The sequence below is a fragment of the Strongylocentrotus purpuratus genome, unplaced genomic scaffold (assembly GCF_000002235.5).
Source record: "Strongylocentrotus purpuratus isolate Spur 01 unplaced genomic scaffold, Spur_5.0 spur5_contig_858, whole genome shotgun sequence".
In the NCBI taxonomy this organism is placed as follows: Eukaryota; Metazoa; Echinodermata; class Echinoidea; order Camarodonta; family Strongylocentrotidae; genus Strongylocentrotus; species Strongylocentrotus purpuratus.
In genome coordinates this window covers 2053012-2074024 of record NW_022145566.1, presented here as the reverse complement: position 1 = coordinate 2074024, position 21013 = coordinate 2053012, and the positions used below count along the sequence as shown (strand labels likewise).

Here is a 21013-nt window from a genome sequence, read left to right as displayed (position 1 = left end):
CCTTGACTCTGACTCCTGAAGGCGATTGTCCGTTGGTATGGTTGGAAGTGTAATTCATCTCTTATTGAAGACCTGCCAGACCTTCATAGAATGAGATGACAGGAGAAGAAAGAATCTGCCGGGTTGGGTTGGACTTTGATTAATGACTCTGAGGGGAGCCTGCCTGCCTCACCATAGGGTCTGCCTGTCATCACCTGTAGTTTACATTGCAAACCAAAAGGTTGATTCACTGGGGGTTAGTTAGCAACAGTAAGACATGGGTAGGTTTAGGCACACACATGAAGGAGGGGGTGGGTGAGGGTTGGGATTGGGGGGGGGGGGGGCGCAACAAAGGTGGGCATATTAGCCTACACTGCAAGAGGGATGGGGTGGAGAGAGAGAGAGAGAGAGAGAGAGAGAGAGAGAGGGGGGGGGGGGAGAGTGGGGGCTTTGTTTCAATAAATGATGTGTGAAGGAAATATCAGATTAGTGTTTGTATGGAATTTATATTTAAGACTACCACTGTTACCCACCTAAGGTCGAGGTCTTTGCTCCTACTTGGGGATGCCAGATTTATAGGGAATTTACAAGTGAAGGTTACAATTGTTTACAAGTCATATATACATTCATGTGTGAGATGGTAAGAAAGTACATAGGAACTTGTGAAGAAGGAACGTTAGGACCTGCAGTTTTACATCATATCCAAGGAAATTGTTAGTGTATTCCACTTAGAGATAACCTCGAGTTTTGGTAATGATAGAAAATCAATTCTCACAGAATCCAACAAAACTTACACCCACTGTTTAAGATTACTGATAAATAACATATGCCAAACCATTTTGGGAGAAAATGTATGGGGCTGAGTAATGAGCATAGAAAGATGAGAAATTCAAGGGAAGTAGGCCTGACACCATGTGCTTAACCCAGGTCACTATGTGCAAATGAGAGTTGTGGTTTTTATTAAAAATGATACCCCCCCCCCCCCCCCCCCCCCCCCCCCGCAAGTTTTTGTGAGTTTGTTTTGATTTTACTGGTGCAAACAATCAATCTGCAGGATAAACAATCCAGAGTGAATTATAGTCATGTTCTCTAGACAAACAATTCCCATGACAGAGTTCAAAAGTCTACAATATTAGCTTTAATTCAAGAGTATTACTAGAAATGAATTATATTTTTTTAAATATCACATGTTCGCGTAGAAGATGCTTTTAGAATTCTGAAAGAAAATGAAGAAAATTGAAGTATCAGTAGAGACTATAGAATTTTTAGTTTAAGATGAAACGAGAGTGCATGTACTTGTGTTTTCTCAGTTAACAATCTTTTATATACAATCTCATATATTTTCAGAAATCTTATGCACCATATCCTTTTTATGACTTTTTATTCCTGCTAATCAAACAGTGTTAAAATGTAGATAGAAGTCACAATTTGTATTTGCTTTTGGAGCATAAATAGAAAACCATGACTTCATTCCATCATTTCCATGTGATGTGTGGGTAGACTAGGTAGACTTGTCTGCTGTGTTATGCCTACGAGGGACAGGTCGTAGCCCCAGAATATATGCCAATACATGTAGAATAACTCTCTCTCTACTGGTAGTGTGTTTCACCACGTCCTCCTCCTCATTGCCTTCCACACTGGATGAGGAGCTTTGCTCGCTACCTCTAGCCTGCCTGTACCCATGAACCAGATCCAAAGACTAACAAGGTCAAGAACTTGACCTGTATGCGGGCTAGGGTTTAGATGCTAGGGATGGAGCGAGCTCAGGAGGGGGTCCTGGGGAGGAACAGTGGTGTCCCCACTGGGTCCGTAACCTGACCTAATTGGGCAATGTGATGAGGCACTGTTCTCATTGTAACCAGCAAACAGGAAGGGGATGGTTAGGCACCAGGAGAAAGGAGGCAATGGAACGGAAGTGGTCCTTTCTCTATCAGTCACACAACAATTGGGTGTTTTACAGTGAAATGGAGAACCGTTTCATTTCTAATTGATCAGCCCTGCTTGAATTGCTCTACCATATGCCCTTTAAGTTGTCGCTAGGCTCTAGTTATTGTTTAAATACAAACAAAACATGATATAGATATGTTTGCTTGACTGTCATCAATCTCAGTTTATGTTTTTAATGAATCCTAACAGTTTCCAGAAACTGAAACAATACACTTACAAATGGGCCATCACTTTTGATCGAGCATGTCATATCTGAGTGGTACCTTTTAAAGGACGTTAGTATTCCCATCCGCTTGTTTTATGTTTTGATAGCGGTAGTGACAACACTACTCGGATTCCCCTCTGTTACTTATTAGATATTGTAGCATAGCTTCAAACCTGATTAAATTTTCACCTGCATCACAGGGTCAAATAACACTGTGAGCTGAGTGAGAGTTTATGTTGGTCATCTAAACTAATTATAGTTTTGATCTTAGAGAGGAAATACACAACTCAACCTCATAGATAGATGGGCAGGTGTTGTAAATGACATGTACATTAAAATTGTAATGGTACTTGATTCTCTTTGCACAAGTCAGTGGTATTTTAGCCTATTTTAACAGGGGGGGGGGGGGTGCATTGTGGTATTTATAGAAATAACTGAAGCATTCGGCATCAAGAATTCATGAGGTGTTTGATTGAGTGTGTATGTGTTTTTTGTGAGATGGAATCCTTGGTGTCCCGTGTGTAAATTAAGAGTACAGGTAGGTGACCTAATTGTCTTGCAGTTAGTTCTCCAGCAATCTTGTGTAAGTGTAGCCTTTGAAGTCTCCTGGGGAGTGACATTGGGAAGTGGAGGTTAGCACAGAAATGAGCATGTTGGGTGTCCTGACATAGTCCTCGGAAACAGACCCTGATACACGTAAGATTCTAATGTTGTCTTTAACTTGCCAAACATCATTTGTTGTAGTAGAGCAAAGTATGCATCACGTCAGTTATCTATAGATATCTTCTAGAGAGTGGACAAACTGTCCTTTAGCAAGGCTTTGCCATTTGATAGTTGGTGGAAATTTGAATATTTGTTGTTGTTGGTCCCAACAAGTGCATTTTAAAGATATAAAGAATCAGATGGAGTGTCTTAGATACAAGACTAGACATAGCTAATGTAATAAGTATTCAGGAGTAGGTTTTTAAAAAAAATGTTAGGTCTTTGGTGAAAGGTCTTTGAAAGAAGGTCAGTTGTAGGATTAACTATGGAGAAAAGGTCAATGGCAAACTCCAAGCAGTCTTCTTACATCACAATTTATTTTAAGTATTTTTTTTTGTATCTAGAGTAAAGATGTGCTTTCATTTCCATTTTCCAGGCAATTAGGCCTATACTTCAGTCACATCGCTAAACCAACTCCAGATGAACTCAAGACTGACTCCAAACTTTAATACTCAACCTGACAAAATGTTGGCTATTCATCTTAGTGTATATTTAGATCAGTATTTTGTGGGGTCTGATGTCGGTCTGATGTTGGTCTCATTGGTATGACTTGGGTATTAGACACGGGTTGCAAGGGTGAACCAACGTTTGCACCAGCAACATTAGCTTCTGGGCTTTAATTTGTTAATGAAGGGTTCAGGTCAGGATTGCAATGGTTTTTACTAGGTTATGGTTCAGGATTATTTAGGTCAGGGTTGAAGTTGATTCTGTTAGTGTAGGAAATTGCTGAAGGAGTTAATGTTATTATGATGTGTGTTTTAGGCCTTGGCAGGATTTATGATCAAGTGATAATTTGTATATTTATGACTCTGTAAAGTGGTTGTGACATTTAAGTTTAACGTTGTCTCAGACTCTGAAAAAAATCCTGGCTTAGCTCATGCTGCCTTGATAATTATAAACCTTTAGGTCAGTCAGGAACCCCATGACTTTTACAAGCAGATCGCCTGTCTGATTATCAAGATATTTATGATTGGAAACTGAAATTTTGTAAACACTACAGTCTACTGGGGAAAATGAGTACCGTAATTAACGTTGTATAAATTGGAGGAATTATTTTTATCAACTACATATTGAAATCTATCAGAAAGATTACTTTCAAACCAAGATGACAGACAAATTTGAGTGTTGTTGTAGTTTCCGAGTGGTGAGTCAACACACTGATTACTGAGCTGGGAGACATTGCCAGGCATAGCGCCAGGTGGAGGGGCATAAATCAAAACTTTGGTGTACCGTGTATAAACCGCACCCCCGACTTTGAATTTTTTTCGGCGGCAAAAAGGTGCGGTTAATCACCGGTAATTACGGTATGGTAAAACCGGTCACTCAAAGATTTTTACTTTTTTGAGGCACTTCATAATCATTTTGAAGCGCATTTTTTTTAGGGCTCCAATATTACACCATATCACATACACTGATAACACGAGGGTCATGCATCTCAGATTTAGCATTGTTAAACGATGCCTTTAAAATATGAATATGGACTTAGAATTCAATCATACATGAGTAATTAGTTGTCTGACTTTATTACTTTTCTTCACCCTTCCTCGCTCATCTTGTAAATGGGATCTACTGCAAAAAGTTAAACAACATTATTGTAAGGGAAGGAAATAATTTTGGTTAACAGCATGCCTAAGAGAAAAAATCGTTTTGACCTGTTTGTGAGGACCACTCTCACCCTGATCCCCTGCACTCCTGTGAGAGAAGCGCTGTTCCTGCCCTCTGACTTTGGTCCTGTTACGGCACAATATGACGCGTGATCGTCATAAGATCTGAGATAGAATTCTGCTTCCCTGCGGCCTCTAGTGGATTAAGTTTCAATCTTAGCATACTGAAGTATGGAATGGATCACTAAGTGAATCATGCGGACTGACACTGGTCAATTTGGCCTTGTGCCACTTTAGACAAAGGTCAAGAGCCAAGATTGTTCCTCTCATTGGCTCCATCCTCTTCTTTCTTCTCATTTTGTTCATTGTTTCTCTATTTGGAGAGATCATCATGTGATCATCTTCCTCTCGGACAAGTAGAATAGGCTATATGATTTGCTTGCCTGGTAGCTTATTCTTACCCCCAGCTAAACATGGGACACTTAGTGGCACTCTGCTTTAAAGGGATCGTTTAACAATGTTAAATCTGAGATGCATGGCCCTACGTGTTATCAGTGTCTGTGATATGGTGTTATATTGAAGCCCTAAAAAAATTGCGCTTCAAAATGATCATGAAGTGCCTCAAAAAAGTAAACACCTTTGAGTGACCGGTTTTACCATACTCGTTTTCCCCATACTTGTTTTACCCATACTCGTTTTCCCCAATGGACTGTAGTGTTATGAAAACTGTTTGGCAAACGAAAAATTTGATTTCGATTTTCAATCATAAATATCTTGATAATCAGGCAGGCGATCGGCTTGTAAAATTCATGGAGTTTCTGACTGACCTAAAGGTTTATAATTATCATTGAAGCATGAGCTAAATCAAGGATTTTTTTAAAGGATCTCTTTAAACAGTAGCTCTACCCATTCAAAAGTTGATTGTCATACATAATTGTGTGAATTGTAGCTTTCTTTCCACGGGATACAAAAACCATAACTTGGTTTACAAAACTGCACAGGCCTACCCGAAGAAGCATATGTGCCTTGAGATGATTTATGAAGTGGTAATGTGAAGTGCTACTTTGCAGAAGTGAAGGACACGTGTTCGAGGAGAAGGGCCATAAGACCTTTTCTCCTACCAGCCTTCGCAAAGTTTGATGAGTAGGAAATGAACTTTATTTTTTACCGTTTCATTTTCTTCTTTCTTAACTTGAAACAGAAATGTTATACTTTCAAGCAAAATGTGAAGAGCGGGATTCAGCAGAGGTATTCCATTATCTTGGGTATTAAAGCATTTTCTTGTGTGTGTTTGAGTGGAATTTCTCTTCAAGAGGTGAATCCTTATCTTGTTTTCCCTTTACGGAGAATATCCTGATCGAATGTTGTTAGGATTTGGTAATCATGCCTTGATTTGCATGTAAATCAGGGTAAATCTGTCCTATGTTCCTTGACCATTTCTGTTTTGTTTTTGTAGAAATAGACTTGATAAATTCTCACTCTTGTTGATGGAGTTTGTATAAAATCCGATTGAATTCTGGTGTAAGAAAATCTCGGCGTGGGCACAACTTGCAGACAGTGTGCAAGTGCAATGTGCATGTATATAAACTGTTGTCTGTATCTAAGAATGCAGAGCTAGCTAGCTAGCTAGCACACCAGACATTCCCCAGCTTCATACTGGGTCTATAACACTACGGACAGGTGGTGGGAAACTCTCCTTGCCTCTCTCAGGCTCTCCCCTGTCCCAGGAGGTCACATACCATGCAACCTAGGGGTCATGACCTCGTATGACCTCTACACAACAACTATTCAGTGTCAAGTTTTTTTTTCTTGCCCACTTGACTTCTCAGTAGCTTGCTCTCTCATCTTCCAATCCTCAGCCTATCAACATTCCTATCTGGAATTATTGTTTCCCTCTTCCTTTATGATATTCCGTGGGCTGGTTCATTTTGATAATTGTTACGCATTCATTATGTGTCGTACTTAAGAGAATTTCATCAGCAACAACAACAACAAATCGCGCCAAAACAAATTGGTGTGAAGTGTACTTTTTATAGTATCATCTTCCACAAAAAGTCATGCTAGAAGAAATTCATGTGCTGGGAAAAAAGCACTTTTCGTTATATCTTGCAATTGATAAGAGTTGGTTAAAGGTAAAGACCAGTTATGGTCATGCGATTGCATTGTGAAAGAAACGTTGTGGAATCGATCAGAAAAGGTTGATCATCTAGCATCTAGCATCTGCAAGGTTCTGGAATCATCAAAATAATAAGAAATTTGGCCCATTCTTCGTAAAGTTACAAGCACTATACACAGAAAGATGTATATGGGACTACCCTATATCTCTCACAGACCATGAGAGAAACAAATTTACCAAATATATGAATTAGTAGGCGGTTTCCCAGCAATTTTTTTATCATCATGTATTAGTCAAAACATATTCTTTCACATGATTGGTAATGAGAGCTTCCATTTCATTTTTTGAAATTGGGGCGTTTCCAATACTGGTCTTTACCTTTAACTTGGTTTTATCACAGAGTAATCATTTTTTATGCTTGTGTTACAATACTTGTAAGTTTGATAACATCTTTTCCAACATGTATTTTCATGTGAATGTGAATGAATGTGAAATCGTTATAGATTGAATGCGTAGTAAACAAAATGAATAAGTTATAAGAGAGCTGTAGTGTAATAGTATAATGATATTTGATGTTCCTGAAGTAGATATGGAGGACAGGGGGGGGGGGGGTAGTGTTCTTCTCTAATTCATCAGGTTTGATCATACTTTTCCACAACTATAGTGCTACTACTTGGATGATATTGTGGTGTTAGTGCTTCAAAGAGACATGATTTAGTTGGCTTCATGTAGTGTATTCTGTCCCTGCATAGATGATATCTTCTATTTCTTCAACTTGTTGAGGTTATGATATTTTCTCCTTGATAACTCAACTTTTTCTTGATGGAGTTGGACTCTACTTGCTGATATATACACAATTGGAGATGTCGCTCTACAGTGGTTCATTCACTTTACTCTTAACCCAAGGCTTGAGGGTTCAAATCCTTAGGCAAGATAGTAATCCCCATCTGCCTCTCTCTACCCAGGTGTACATGGGTACCTGGCTATTACTCGGGTATCACTACAGGGTGCTCCAAAATATAGCATTGATGCTTGATGAGGTTTCTATGGGTAATGAAATGATTCTAGTACAGTCAAACCTGCTTTAGTGACCACCTGTCTACAAGGACCACATTTTTTGTTTCCCTTGAAAATGGTTTCTCAATGAAACATGTACTAAAGGAACCTGTCTACAAAGACCACCTGTCTACAAAGACCACTTTTTGTGTTTCCCTTAGGCGGTCGTTGTAGACAGGTTGATTGAATTATTGTATTGAAAGAAAAACATGCAGGGCCTTTTGCCAAGGAGAGCTCATCATCATAAAACTCTTTTTTTTTCTTTTTTCTTTCTGTGTTTAGGTTCTATGCATCAGTCTACCATTGAGAGTCTGACTAGTGATACCAAGTATTACTTCAAGGTGAGAGCGGGTACCCAGGCTGGTGATGGACCACCTACAGATGCTGTAGCTGCTCAAACTCTTCCGGTCAACATCAATAAACGTAAGTTAGGCTTCGGTTCTAAGAAGCTAGAAAGTTTCTATGGTATCTTTCTTTCTCATTATGTCAATCTGGGATAATTATTTTCTAATTTGGATTCCTTAGATTTCTAGAGGATTATAATTTGACAGAAATCAGCAAAGATTTATTTCTTATTTAAACATAATTTTGGCCTAATTACTAGCTTTGAACAATATTTTTAAAAGACCTCAGTTATGTCATCACATATCTTGGCAAATTGTGAATGTTAGGAGGTTTCTATGGTTTCTATCATTCTCATTATGCCAATCTGGGATAATTATTTTTTAATTTGGATTCCTTAGATTTCTAGAGGATTATTTAGACAGAAATTACTAAAGTTTTATTTCGTATTCTAAAATCATTTTGGCCAAATTACTAGCTCTGAACGATGGTTTTAAAAGATCTCAGTTATGTCATCACATATCTTGGCAAAATGTGAATGTTTCCTGTACAGTTCTTAATTACTCACTTGTTCTAGTATACAGTTTACTAATTTATATATATGCATATGGTTTATAGTATCTTTAACGCGCTTTGGGATGGTATTACGTATTAAGTGCTTTATAGATTCTTATTATTATTATAGGCAATTCAGTGTAATTTGGAAAGCAACACAAGACTATTCATTGCTATGTTTATAGAAGACTTATGATTAAAGTTCCAAAGCCAATTAAACAGGGTGGTCACAGTCATTCAGTTTTCCTATCCTGTCTCCTAGCATTCCAATGATTGTAATATTGGATTTTGTAGAATCTTTTATAACTCTGAACAACATATTTTCATTCATTGACTGAATAATAATGATAATGGTGATGGTGATATGATGGTGATGATGATACTCATAATGCTCATAATGCTCATAATGTTGATTGTTACTTTGTTGTTATACAGCTCCTCCATCAGGCACCCTAAAGCAAGGCATTCTGATAGGAGTCTGTTTATCTATGGTGTGTATTTGTATCTGCACTGCTCTCATCACATACAGATTCAGGTTAGTATCACGATATCAGTGCAAGAAAGGGACAAAAATACATGGGGCTCGGGCAATTTCACCCTCGAAATGCCCAAAAGAGCCCCCGAAAGTCATAAAAGAGCCCTCCAAAATGTGCATAGAGTTCAATGCAAAACAATTTAAATAATGTTATTTTCATAAAGTAGCCCCCGAAAAGCTTGTAAAGTACCCCCCCCCCCCCCCCCCCCCCCAATTTTTAAAATATTTTTTCCCCTGGTGCAAGGTCTACTCCATCCCACTGAAACATGTGTAGTCAAATTGACATGCATTTCAGTTGAATGTTGGCAAGTATGCAGTGTCTCATTTAATCATGTTTAACTGGTGCTTTTTGGGGTGTCATGTCTCAAAAAAGCCTTATGGCAGGGGTTCTGTAACTTTTTCCTTGACAGTCCTTTTAGGATCTTAAGAAAAAAGCAGAGCCTCCCTTATTATCCCGATTGACATGCCTTGCGGTCCAAATGCGGACCGCGATCCAGACTTTGAAAAGGATTGAATCCTCTTATATATATATTTGGACAGTACATAAGTTGTCTGATAGGATAGGTGGTTGTTGCTTGAACATTTGGTACTTTATGTTCAGTGTTTCTTGATTAATTTTGTCAAAAGTTGGAAAGAATGGAGGTCGTCTGATCAATATGAGAGCAACATTATTCATGTGTAATGCAGACATTAATAAGAAAAAGATAATGCATAGATGTTCATTCATAATACAAAAATATAAATTCACATTTATATCTTTTTGCATGTTATTTTGAGCTATTTTCATGAAGACATTGTTTGACCTACTGTAACTTAAACTAATTTCAATTTTGATTTGACTTGTTATTTAACAGGCATGTGTGCTGGAGGAGAAGAGCTCGCCCTGATCAGTGTAGCTGTAGAACAGCAGCAAACGGCGGTCCCTGCGTCCACTACCATTCTAATGGTAACTCACAGCGTGTCTACATGTCTGTACCCAACGCCGATGAGATGGGCGATACCAGTCTACCTGTTCTCACACAGTATGAGAACACTAAGGAGGTAGGTGATTGCATCCTAGGCTACGTGGTGGGAGTCTTGATTCAGAATGATGGTGTTGGGAGATGGTTGGGAGGGGGTTGGGGGAGGGGGTTGGGGGTTTACAGATTATGATGGTATTTTGAACATCCAAGAGGTAGTTGGTTGCATTCCCAACATAATATAGAAATGTACTTTCTTATAGAATACAAGATGCCTTTTCCAAGGATGTAAACTGGGAGCTGGTAATGAAAGATGTCTTTTTGTGTCATTTGTTGCAGGGCACACCACCTCATCCTCAGAATGGGTATGGTCCAAATTGGAACCACACCCATTGCAATGGCCACGCCCCTATCATGAATGGGCATGGTCCTCCCGGAGGCAATGGGTATGGGCCTCTCATGGGCAATGGACAACATGGACCACCTAGGGCAAACGGCCACGGACCGCCCTTGGGAAACGGACACGGTCCTCCCTTGGGGAACGGCCACGGGCCACCGAGGGCAAATGGTCATGGGCCGCCCAGAATGAATGGCCAGCCAGGAGGACTGGTGGGCTGGCAGAAGAGAGAGGGCTACTGGCCCCACCTGCCCCCGGAGAGATTACAGGGGTGTGTAGAAGAAGCAGCGTCCCATAGTGGGAGCTCAGCGCATGGATCGGGTCTCCTCCATCACTCTCAGGAATATAATAGTCAGGAGATGCCACAATTGGTGAGTTTCCCAAGCCTGAACATTGGACAGTGTATATTTCAGTTAATGTGAGTAATGTATGAGAAATCCACAGTACAGTATGCTACAAAAAACATACACTTGCCAGCCAGTGGTCAAAATGCTTTTCCTTTTTTTAAACTAGTTTTGATTGCAGATAACTTTAATGATATTTGGCAGTGTACCTTTTAATTTTTCCCAGTAGCAAATTCAAGATGACTAGAAACAGCTGTTCATGGAGAAGTTTGTTCCCATTTTAATCAATTGATGAAAGAGAGTCGTTTGTCTGCTACAGCTTAAGACTTATTTAACATATTTGTGGCTTACACCCAGTAAATAAGATCGATTGATCGATCTGTATTGAAAAACAAGTCAGAAAAAATCTTGGAACCAGCGGGACTTGAACCTGCACATCTACTGCTTGCCGGGCAGCGACTCTACCACCAGGCTATTTACTGGGTGTAAGCCACAAATATGTTAAATAATTGAAATTTCTCCCAGGAAGCATTACATTTATAAAGCTTAAGACTTCTTTCTCTACTCCAAATGATAGCAGAATATAGACAGGAATTTGGGTCACCATTTAAATTAATTTATTATTTTGTTTGTGTATTTACAGGGTACTGAGCATCAAGAAATTGTAATCCCGTCAAATTCATCTACCTCGCAGCTTGAACTCTCGGGAACAAAGTCTGTAACCTCTTTACAATCAACTGCTTCATGGCAAGCTAACAGTGAGAAGAACAGCAGTCAAGATAGTATCACTCATCTACCTCCCACCGTCTCTAAAGTGTCTGCCAGTATTATACCCCCTACCCAGGGACATTGTCATATCTCAGGAGTTCATAGCCCTGGGACGGGGGTACCTCCTGACGGTGGTGGGATAGCCACGCCCTGTCAGACACCTACCAGCCACAGATTACCTCCAGCACGTCGCGTGGATCCTCAACGGGTATTAGCACAGGGTCACCACGTAGCGCCTGTCAGCTGTGGCAGGGGATCTCCTCCCAGCGGGGCTCAGGACCCGCACGGTGTCGATCCTTGGGAGAGATGGACCCCGCCCCCGTCAGAGGCGTCGTCGTCGTCGTCATGTCCAGAGGAGGCTGAAAAACACGCCAGCGAAGCGAGACCAATCGAACCAAACAGGACAATCACAACCTGTACGGTTTGAGTGATCTTGGGTCATGTAATCCTCCAAACTATTTACCTCCACGTGTGATGAAGCCCGGCTCGAGTCATCTCTACTGTCTATGCCCGATTCCTAAAGGAAACCAACTCAGCATTGTTTGTGATCATCTATCTCTCACCTCCTCCTCATCTTTGAAACGTCTTCTTCTTCTCCGTGCTGTCGCTCGCACTGCGATCATTCCTCGTTCCCCACCAGCAGACAGAGGGAGCTCACATGAAGACGGGTATAAAACATTTCAGGAGTCCCTGTGTCTGTGCTTCAACCTCTAGGGGCGGGCTTCATCACCCATCGCTCAGTTCCAATGTACTCTTGAATCAATGCTCTAGAAGCTCACTGTCTCAATGATCCCTCAATGATCAGGGCTCTATCTACTGTGAGCAAACTGGACAATCTCTACAGCTTTCTCTCCATCTGTCCAACTGAGTCTATTAAACAAAGAGACAACGGTCGGTCGGTCGGTGTGGAGTGAGTTTATATTCTTCAAGACGCCCTCCAACGTAGAAGATTAAGAGACTTTTTTTGTTATGTTTGCCTATCTCAGGGATATTACCTTATGTGTCTAAGAACCTCTCTTGAAATGAAGAGAGATGAAATGATGCTTGAGCCTTTTAGTCCCCTCATTTTTAGAGGTGGAGGGGTGGAGGCTGGTCTGTAATATATTGATGAAAATGGACAAAAGAGGACTATATATGACAAAGTAATGGTGATAATGTATTTTCTCTATTAAAATGGGATAAAATTCTTTTGCTCCAAGCTATTCTTTCTTGGATTGCTCCAGCATTCGCTCTTGATTTTTTTTTTATTATTACTTTTTATTCTCCTTTATTGAGCAATGCTGTGTTCAACCAAGATTGAGTTGTAGCGTGATATGAACAAACGTTACATGTCATCTGCAAAAGCTAGGCGTGGTGTAACGAGCCATGCGTGGATGACTGCTTATATAATATATACATATATATATACATATATTGTGATACCAAAGCTTGCATGTTTGGTGTGACTGTTCATTCATTAGAGAAGAGTAGTGCAAGAAATGGATTGATGCTGCATTAATGCTGCAGAAAGAAAGATTAAAAGGGGGTTAATCTAAGGTAGGAAGGGGTAGAAATACCAGGAATGCTGCTATGTATTGTCTCTGTGCTCTCTTTGTTTGCGTTTAATAGATTTATACTGTTTAGAACCGTATCCATACGTCACATGCTGATAAAGCTACAGCTATTTGTAGTTTGATACTAAATTACAAGTTTTATTTTGTGTTAAGAAATTTAAATGATCTTGCTTCACTTGGCTACTATTAAGATTAGGATGTTCACACCCTGGGTGCTGTGATCTAGCAGCATTTGTGGTCCTCTTCTCATAACAATTTCATATGGGCAAACTTGCGTTTATTTAATACCCAAGCACACATTTGGCAGCATGGCATAGAAATAGCCACATGCGTTAACAAGAAATTGTTGTTGGGGGAAAAAAGGGTGAGTTGGAGATGTGAAATCAAACTAATTTATTTTAAATGACTTCATAACCTTATCACTATATAACAGTGACCTTCTATAATAATCATTAGGTATTTCATAAAGGTCAATTTGGTATTCAGTTTTGTTCCACCTGTAGAATTAAAAAGATTCAAGATAACGGCAAGATACAAAATGACCTTTGAATATCAAGATAATTGCTTTGTCTTTTGGTTAGATTTTAAGCTGTTATGATTTATACGCAAACGCACCATTAAATGGATCGTTACTGTGTCTTTATGCTTCAGGGGATAGATTCATCTGCCAATTTCTAGGGTATTCTTTATATCCAATTATAATGAAGACATACAAACTGTATTCTTATCCTTGAAGATATCAAAAAAAAATTAACTGAGTGCCAAACCGTAGATGATTTCTGGCTTAGATGTGCTAGCCAGTTCATACAACCTCATGTATTAAAATGACCAGAGGACTACAAATTCAGAGGATATCAAATGCAACTCTTGAAAACCATCCAGCTGCTCTTATAAAAGTCCTCAAACGCAATGACAAGCCATGTCAGCTCAGGACATAGATAGCACATTTCACTGATTCTATACACTATGCATTTATTCATATAAAAGTTGTATTTATTATCTCTCGACGTTGAAGAGGAGAGAAACGTTGTCCAGATTTGTATGTTAGCCTCATGTCAGGTCAAAATAACTACTTTCTGCTATTGATTGGTGCAATATGCAGAGTTACTATATTCGGGAAATACTTATCTGGTATTTAATAAACCCTCACACCTCATTTTACCTGTCGACCTCAGTCGCTACTACCAAACTCATATATATATATATATATATCTCATTCAGGATTAAGTGTATTCATGTCAAAGGGTAAGAGCTGGACAGTAGATCATGTTATACAGCTGCCAGGCCAGGGATGAAGATCCCACGATTGGAGAAATGCTGGTGATTCAACAAAATAACATTTAACATAATTTGCAGGGACATTACCATTTGTATTTCATGTGGTATGAACTCCAGTCTATGGAATTGGATTTCAAGTCAGGATAGTTTGAAAACATCTACATTTATTAACTGATATCTTTTGATATCAATTGTCCATTTTGATAAAATCAACATTTAAAAAAATATATATTATATATATATATATACATAAAAGCATGCTATTTTATGATATTATTATGATATAATAATTAAACAAAATCAAATTTGTAAAGTAATGCCTGTCATCTTTCTTGCTAGCTTTTGTAATTGATGAGGTAATTATTTTCCTACATAAGTGAAGACATTTGCGGTCTTAAACAAGACTCAGCTATCCCTTATCTTATAATTTCCATATACTCAAAGTAAAGATATTTTAAGAAAAATCTCTAGTGAAATTCTTTTTTATTGAAAGACAATCTTTCCATGATTTTATTTAATAATGGCCTAGCCCCCACTACTTGTGTTAAAATGAATTGTTCAAAGAGAAGAACAAGTAAATAGAGATAAAACATTAATAAATGTTCTATTTTATTATAGATTCAGGAAGGATCATTATACTGTGATTTTTTTTTTTTTATTCTGGGACTTTGCCCCTAAATTTTGAGTTATTGAATGATATAACAAATTTAGTGGTATATTTTGTTTTATTGCCAAATGGTGAGGTATGATTTCCTGTGAAATGTTCTTTAAATACTAATTAAGGTCTTTTAACCATATTTTGATAGAAAATGAAATCTGAAAGGGGAAGACCTAATTAGTCATATGCAGCTTTATATGTCTTGTGTCTTGTTGGTTTGTTTAACCAAGGATGAGAGAAAATTATATTTTGATGTAAATTATGCCGGTTGTAGCTGCACTTGATTAAATGCTGCCAATTACTATATAATAAAAGTAAAATATAATAATTTTTTCCTGAGAGTTGAAATGCTGCATTGGATGTCTCCATAGACATAAACTCCATACACGGTATGAAGTGAATGGTATAAAAACAAGAAACTGACTGAAATAACAGAGATTATCAAAGACTGTTGTGGATGGGTTTGTGCCTATGGAAGGGTTAAAGTTATGATGAAAACAGGAAAAGATTTTGTAAGTTGTACTTAATACTATCGCTTTTTTGAAAATTTAAACAAGGACCTAACATTCACTAAAAGTTTCAAGTTATGGAGCAGTGTTTCAAAATGATTGCCATGAAATTGTTCAGCTAAGGTGCATAACATTCTTTTACCTCTTGTATGAAGTAGACCACTGAGCACCGATGTATGGCTCTATATGCCGATCTGTATTTTGTGTGGCTAATACCCGGAACTCATAAAAGGTTCTTAACTGGGTATTTCATTTTGGTGATGTAATGTTCTCTGTAGCAAGTTGTACTATCATGATGTTGATTGGTTGAAGTGCTGTTAATGTTAGGTTCATTTTCCCTGAGAGGATGAATTAACTTGGACATTATTTAAAAGAGAGTATCATGTTTAACTCAATATTTCCTCTATGCTGCTATGTATACAAAGCTGCACAAACATAAATTTGCAAAAAAATAAAACTAGAAAGCTGCTTAGATATAGATATATGAATTGATTTATTTTGAAATGTATTAAATGTTAAGTCGGGCATTGAAATGTACTTTCAAAACCGGAATGTGAATGTAATACTTGGTCATTTTTGAAGATCCATTTTTGAATACATCTGTAAATTACCATAAAATTTGTTGTGTCAGTATGAAATTGGAAGTAGTAAAACGGAAAATTACATGTGGTATTTTTCCTTATGTTGATATTGCGAATCAAAAGGATATGTCTTGACATGTCATGATCACAAATGCACATGCATCATCCTCATCGAGCCCAAAAAGAGTTTAGGTGTCTAGGATATATAATCAAAATCATTGGCAGAAGTGAAACCCTATTTGGATTGGTTACATGATACATAGAATCAGGTTTGAAAAGTACAGCATTTGTGTACATGATTTACAAGGCATTTTCTTTGATGATGTATTTGCAATATTTGTGTAGTATATTTGAAGTGTTATTGAAGGACCTTGTCTATCATACAGGAGTTATCAGGTCATTCGTATTTGTACAGATGATATCGGGGAATGGAGTATGTTTATAAACCTGGTTTCCGTAGTGTGGGTAAGAAACACATTTACACATGTATTTAAGTCTATGTAGTCATGTCAGAATTAATTAAAAATGTAAGTTTTACCGGTTCTACCTCAAGTGTACAAACTTCATAGGAAGTCGTGTTTTAAAAAGGAGAGTAACGATAAATGTAAATACATAAAGAAAAAGAGAGAGAGGGAGAAGAAGAAAAAAATGATGTGTTCACGGATGGTAGCATTTGCAAACTTAAACCTACTGTTCTCAGGGACTTATGAAACAGTGTTAAAAAGAGAATTTAATACAAATATTTTTACATCATGGTTTTGTTATGTAAACTTTTCCTCTTTCGCCCAATTACTTTAATTTGTTATTCATGTTGTGCTGTTAAGTTTTTCTTTATATTTCTCTACAGTTGTTTTATTTATTCTGATACATGCATATGTGGTTCACATGTAAAACTTTACTCATTTCTTCTTTTGTCAATGTAGCTGCCATCGTGATCAAATTTGCCCATTTTGGGGCTTTCAATAATATAACCTTTCCATATCACCACCATCATTTCTAGTCCATTCATCCAGTATTAAGCCATCTAATTATATACTCATCTTACTCCTGCTCTAGCTTTAAGTCATTTTTCACTTTTCATTTTTATCTTAAGTGTTATATGTTTTTGCAAGAATTCAAACCTACAGAGCTAGTCATTTTTTTCTTTCTTAAATTCCCTTGTGTTGTCAGGTACGCCATATCTAAATTTAAACTAACCAAGCCTGTGTCTATTAGGAAAGTCACACTATGACTCCCTTTGTGCCAAAAATTGATTTGTTTACTTCCTTTCCAAGTATTTGTTTTAATTTCTACCACATTTTGGCCTTTGTATGAAATTGTGGTTTAGAAATGTGTTGCGTAATTGCCTATAATCAATCCTTATCAAGTAAAGTTAGAAATTGGTAAAAGTGTTTTCCTCTTTCTGTGACTTATTTTGGTTTTATATCATGTTGACCAAAGTTTCCATAGATGAAAAATCTACTCATTTTCAAATGACAAGATTTTATTATATTATTTACTTAATTTTCTTAAACGCAGCTGTAATGATAATATCATGATTTAGACTTTAATCATGATTTGCAGTTGAAAATGATAACGTCAATTTATAATCAGCTGAACTTCAATCCAATTTTTCAGATTGTTAACTTATTTTCATGTATATTGTGTCCCCTTTTTATGTATTCAAACAGTTTTCCCCTTTTAGTTGATGCATATGTACTGTCCTTTTGTCTGTTTTAAAACATGTAACTCCAAAATAATCAGAAATTCCCAGTTTGATCATCGTAAGCATGTATTACGTTGTTATATGGCAGCATTATGTCCCGTTAGTCAGATTAATTTTGCCAGTGTGGAACTTGTTTTAATTCTACCTCTAACTAAAAGTGATTCATATTTTCCATGAAATATATCCTTAACCCACCTGACCGTAGCTCACATACTTTTTAGAGAGAGTTATAGATTTGAAGAAAAAGTGAAAATGGGTTGTTGGTTCTTTGAAGAATGCTCTTGATTTAAAAACGATACAAAAAAAGTTTTGAGAATAATTTGTTTTCATTCTATACTCCTGTGGCATGAGATATATTTGACAGCTATACTTTTAAAAAAATCATAAAAATCATAAACTTTTTCAGGGGTGTAACCTTTATTTTAATTATTATTATTCCTATTTTACTTCCATCTGACTTTTATATTAATCAGAAAATATTGTTTTCAATTTGTGAAATTAATTATTTAAAAAGATCTTATCGAGAGAAGAAAAAAAAATCCCTTTACCACTAATTAGTTATCCATTACAAATAGTAAATATTGTAGGCTGGAACTTCGGGAGTATTTTTAAGTGGTCAAGCATTGATGTTTTATTGTTTTGATTCACATTTTGATTGTTTTTATCATTTTATGTCCAGATGATTCAGGCAAGTGCTTGTATTGGCATTAAAAACCAGATTTCAATACCTCTGGAGTTCTCTATATACCTCGACATGTTTTGGACTACGTCTAAATACATGTATATGTATTATGTAATAATGTATGTATATATATATTTCTCTATTCATGTTCCCAATGGTATTTAATTGGGAAACACAAAAATGAAAACGGGTCTTCTTTTTTTTCTCGTAGATGTGTATGTAAAATATAATAGAACATTAAGGTAAATGTAAGATGTGATATGCATGTCAATGTCTATGTGTTCTTATATCTTTTTTGTTTTCTTCTTCACATGTATTGTTTCTTAAATGTGGTGATTTATCGTTTGAATATAGTTCTTGTACAAGTGTCATGATCTCATAGGAATTGACCAGCAAATACACAATAAAAAAGGATGTTTAGATATTCAGTATCTTAGCATACAGGTGGGCCAAACTTGGTTAATGGTCTATACGTATTAACAGCAAACTTACGATTGTTGGAAAAACATTTGTAAAAGATTTGCAATTGATCCATTATGCAAATAATTCATATTGTTATTTTGGGGGCTATTATTTTGTCTCCCCTATGTGGACCTGAAACAAAACAAAAAAATTGAAATTGAAGGTTTCCACACAAACATACTATCATAACTAATTTTGTGATCCAGAGTTTTTATTTCTCTATTTTGCAAGAGCTAATTGCATAGGGTGCTTTGCTACATTAAAAAGAATCTTTTATTTATTTCAGATTTTGTTAGAAATGATTATAGATATCTGTGCAATGGAGAGGATTCAGGTGTTATTTATGAACTCCAGAGAAAAGAATATTTATGTCAAATCTCTCTTTTTGCTGGATGAATAGTAAACTTCTTTTTCTTTTCCATTCATATTGTCATTTTTATTAAATCCCCTTTCTATAAAGTGGTGGTCATGTTTAGGAGCGTGGTTGCACAGATGAGATTAATGTTCAGTTCTTTGTTTTTAATTTGATGTTTAAGAGTATTGGTATGTCTTTGAAATAAACTTCCATTAAGGACTGGTCTTAGATTATTAATTATGACATCATAGCTCAAAGGCTCTATCAATATCAGGGTGGTATTCTGAGGTCTCCAAAACTGCCTACAAAAAATAAACAAAACATTGAGTGTATTTGAAAAGAAACAAACTAATGCTTTACTGAGTGCATGTACTCTTTTTGTACTTTTCCATCAAAAAATGATAACAATTCAAATTTAACAGATTCTTTTGACCTCTCATATTTCATAATTTCAAGTACTCACAACGTGTACCATCTCGCAAAGTCTCCATAGGAAGATGACCATAATAAGAAAATGCTAGACTACTGGCATTATTCCATATGCACCGGTCTATATTTGATCTTATTAAACAACAGTCTTTTTTTTTTTACATTTGATTTTGGAACCCCACATGAAGAATAACTGGCTTCATATTAAGACTTATTGTTGATCATGCAGCGAATAAAGATCTCTTTCTGAGAAGCACAAAACATGCATGCTCATATGGGACCTGACATTTTGAAGATGTGGTCCGGATGACTACCTCTATTTTCCTACTTTTCTTCCCTTGTATATATTTGGTTGCCATCTTTGTCTAACATCTTTGTGTCCCTGTCATTCGGTGTCAGTTTGGTTGGATTCTGTGAAATTTGTTTCTGTTATTAACCTTTAACATGCATATCCTTTCACTTGTTTCTCCATCTTACTGTGATATATACTGTATGCAAATTAAATGCATATTATTCAGGAATCCATCAACATCCATTGTAATACTGTTGGATCATCTGAAATTTTGAATCTAAATGGGGCTTTCAGAATATCACCCTGACATTTTAGTACCAAAAAAAAGGAGGGAAAAAAATACTGCCTACCTGTAAGCAAATTCAAAATGTATTCACTTCGGAGTTTTGACACAATATTTTTACGATTTATGAAGATGGATTACGGAATGCTGCGGAAATATATGAACTAAATCTTTGAATGAAAAGGAAGAGGAAATGCGTAAAATCCGAAAGACACTAAAGTGATGAAGCCAAAACAAGCACACGTCATGTCAAATGGAAGGGTAATATATTACTTCTTTTGTAGATGTTGGGGGGGGGGGGGGGGGAAGGGGATGGAATATAAATGTTATCTTTGACCAGTCCTTAGTCCACCCAGTTATAATGTGGACCCTTATTATGAGGTGGAATGTCATGTTTTTTGTGTGTACATTGTAGTATCACATCATCTACCTCTTGTGTATCATACTGAAAGTCTCTCCAGTGTTATATTGTACAGTCACCGGAATAAAAAAAAAGGAAGAAAATTTCAGAAAAAATATGAGGTGATAATTTTTTACGATGACATTGTAATTTTAAGAAGATGGAGATATTGTTTATAATGCATCATGACACTATGTATTGAATTGTATTGATGTTGTCTCAGAAGTACATTAAAGACAACACAAACTTCACAATTA

At 36.9% G+C, this 21013-nt stretch overlaps 1 protein-coding gene across 1 annotated transcript in view; it reads left to right on the top strand.

The window, feature by feature from the left end:
* Nucleotides 1-21013, top strand: part of LOC763790 (protogenin B) — an 83604-nt gene extending 62591 nt beyond the window's left edge. The window contains exons 15-19 of the mRNA XM_030997748.1: nt 7952-8092; nt 9002-9101; nt 9956-10142; nt 10400-10828; nt 11445-21013. Coding sequence (XP_030853608.1) covers nt 7952-8092; nt 9002-9101; nt 9956-10142; nt 10400-10828; nt 11445-11996 — 1409 coding nt within the window. The 3' untranslated portion in view covers nt 11997-21013. The remainder of the gene's footprint in view (nt 1-7951; nt 8093-9001; nt 9102-9955; nt 10143-10399; nt 10829-11444) is intronic.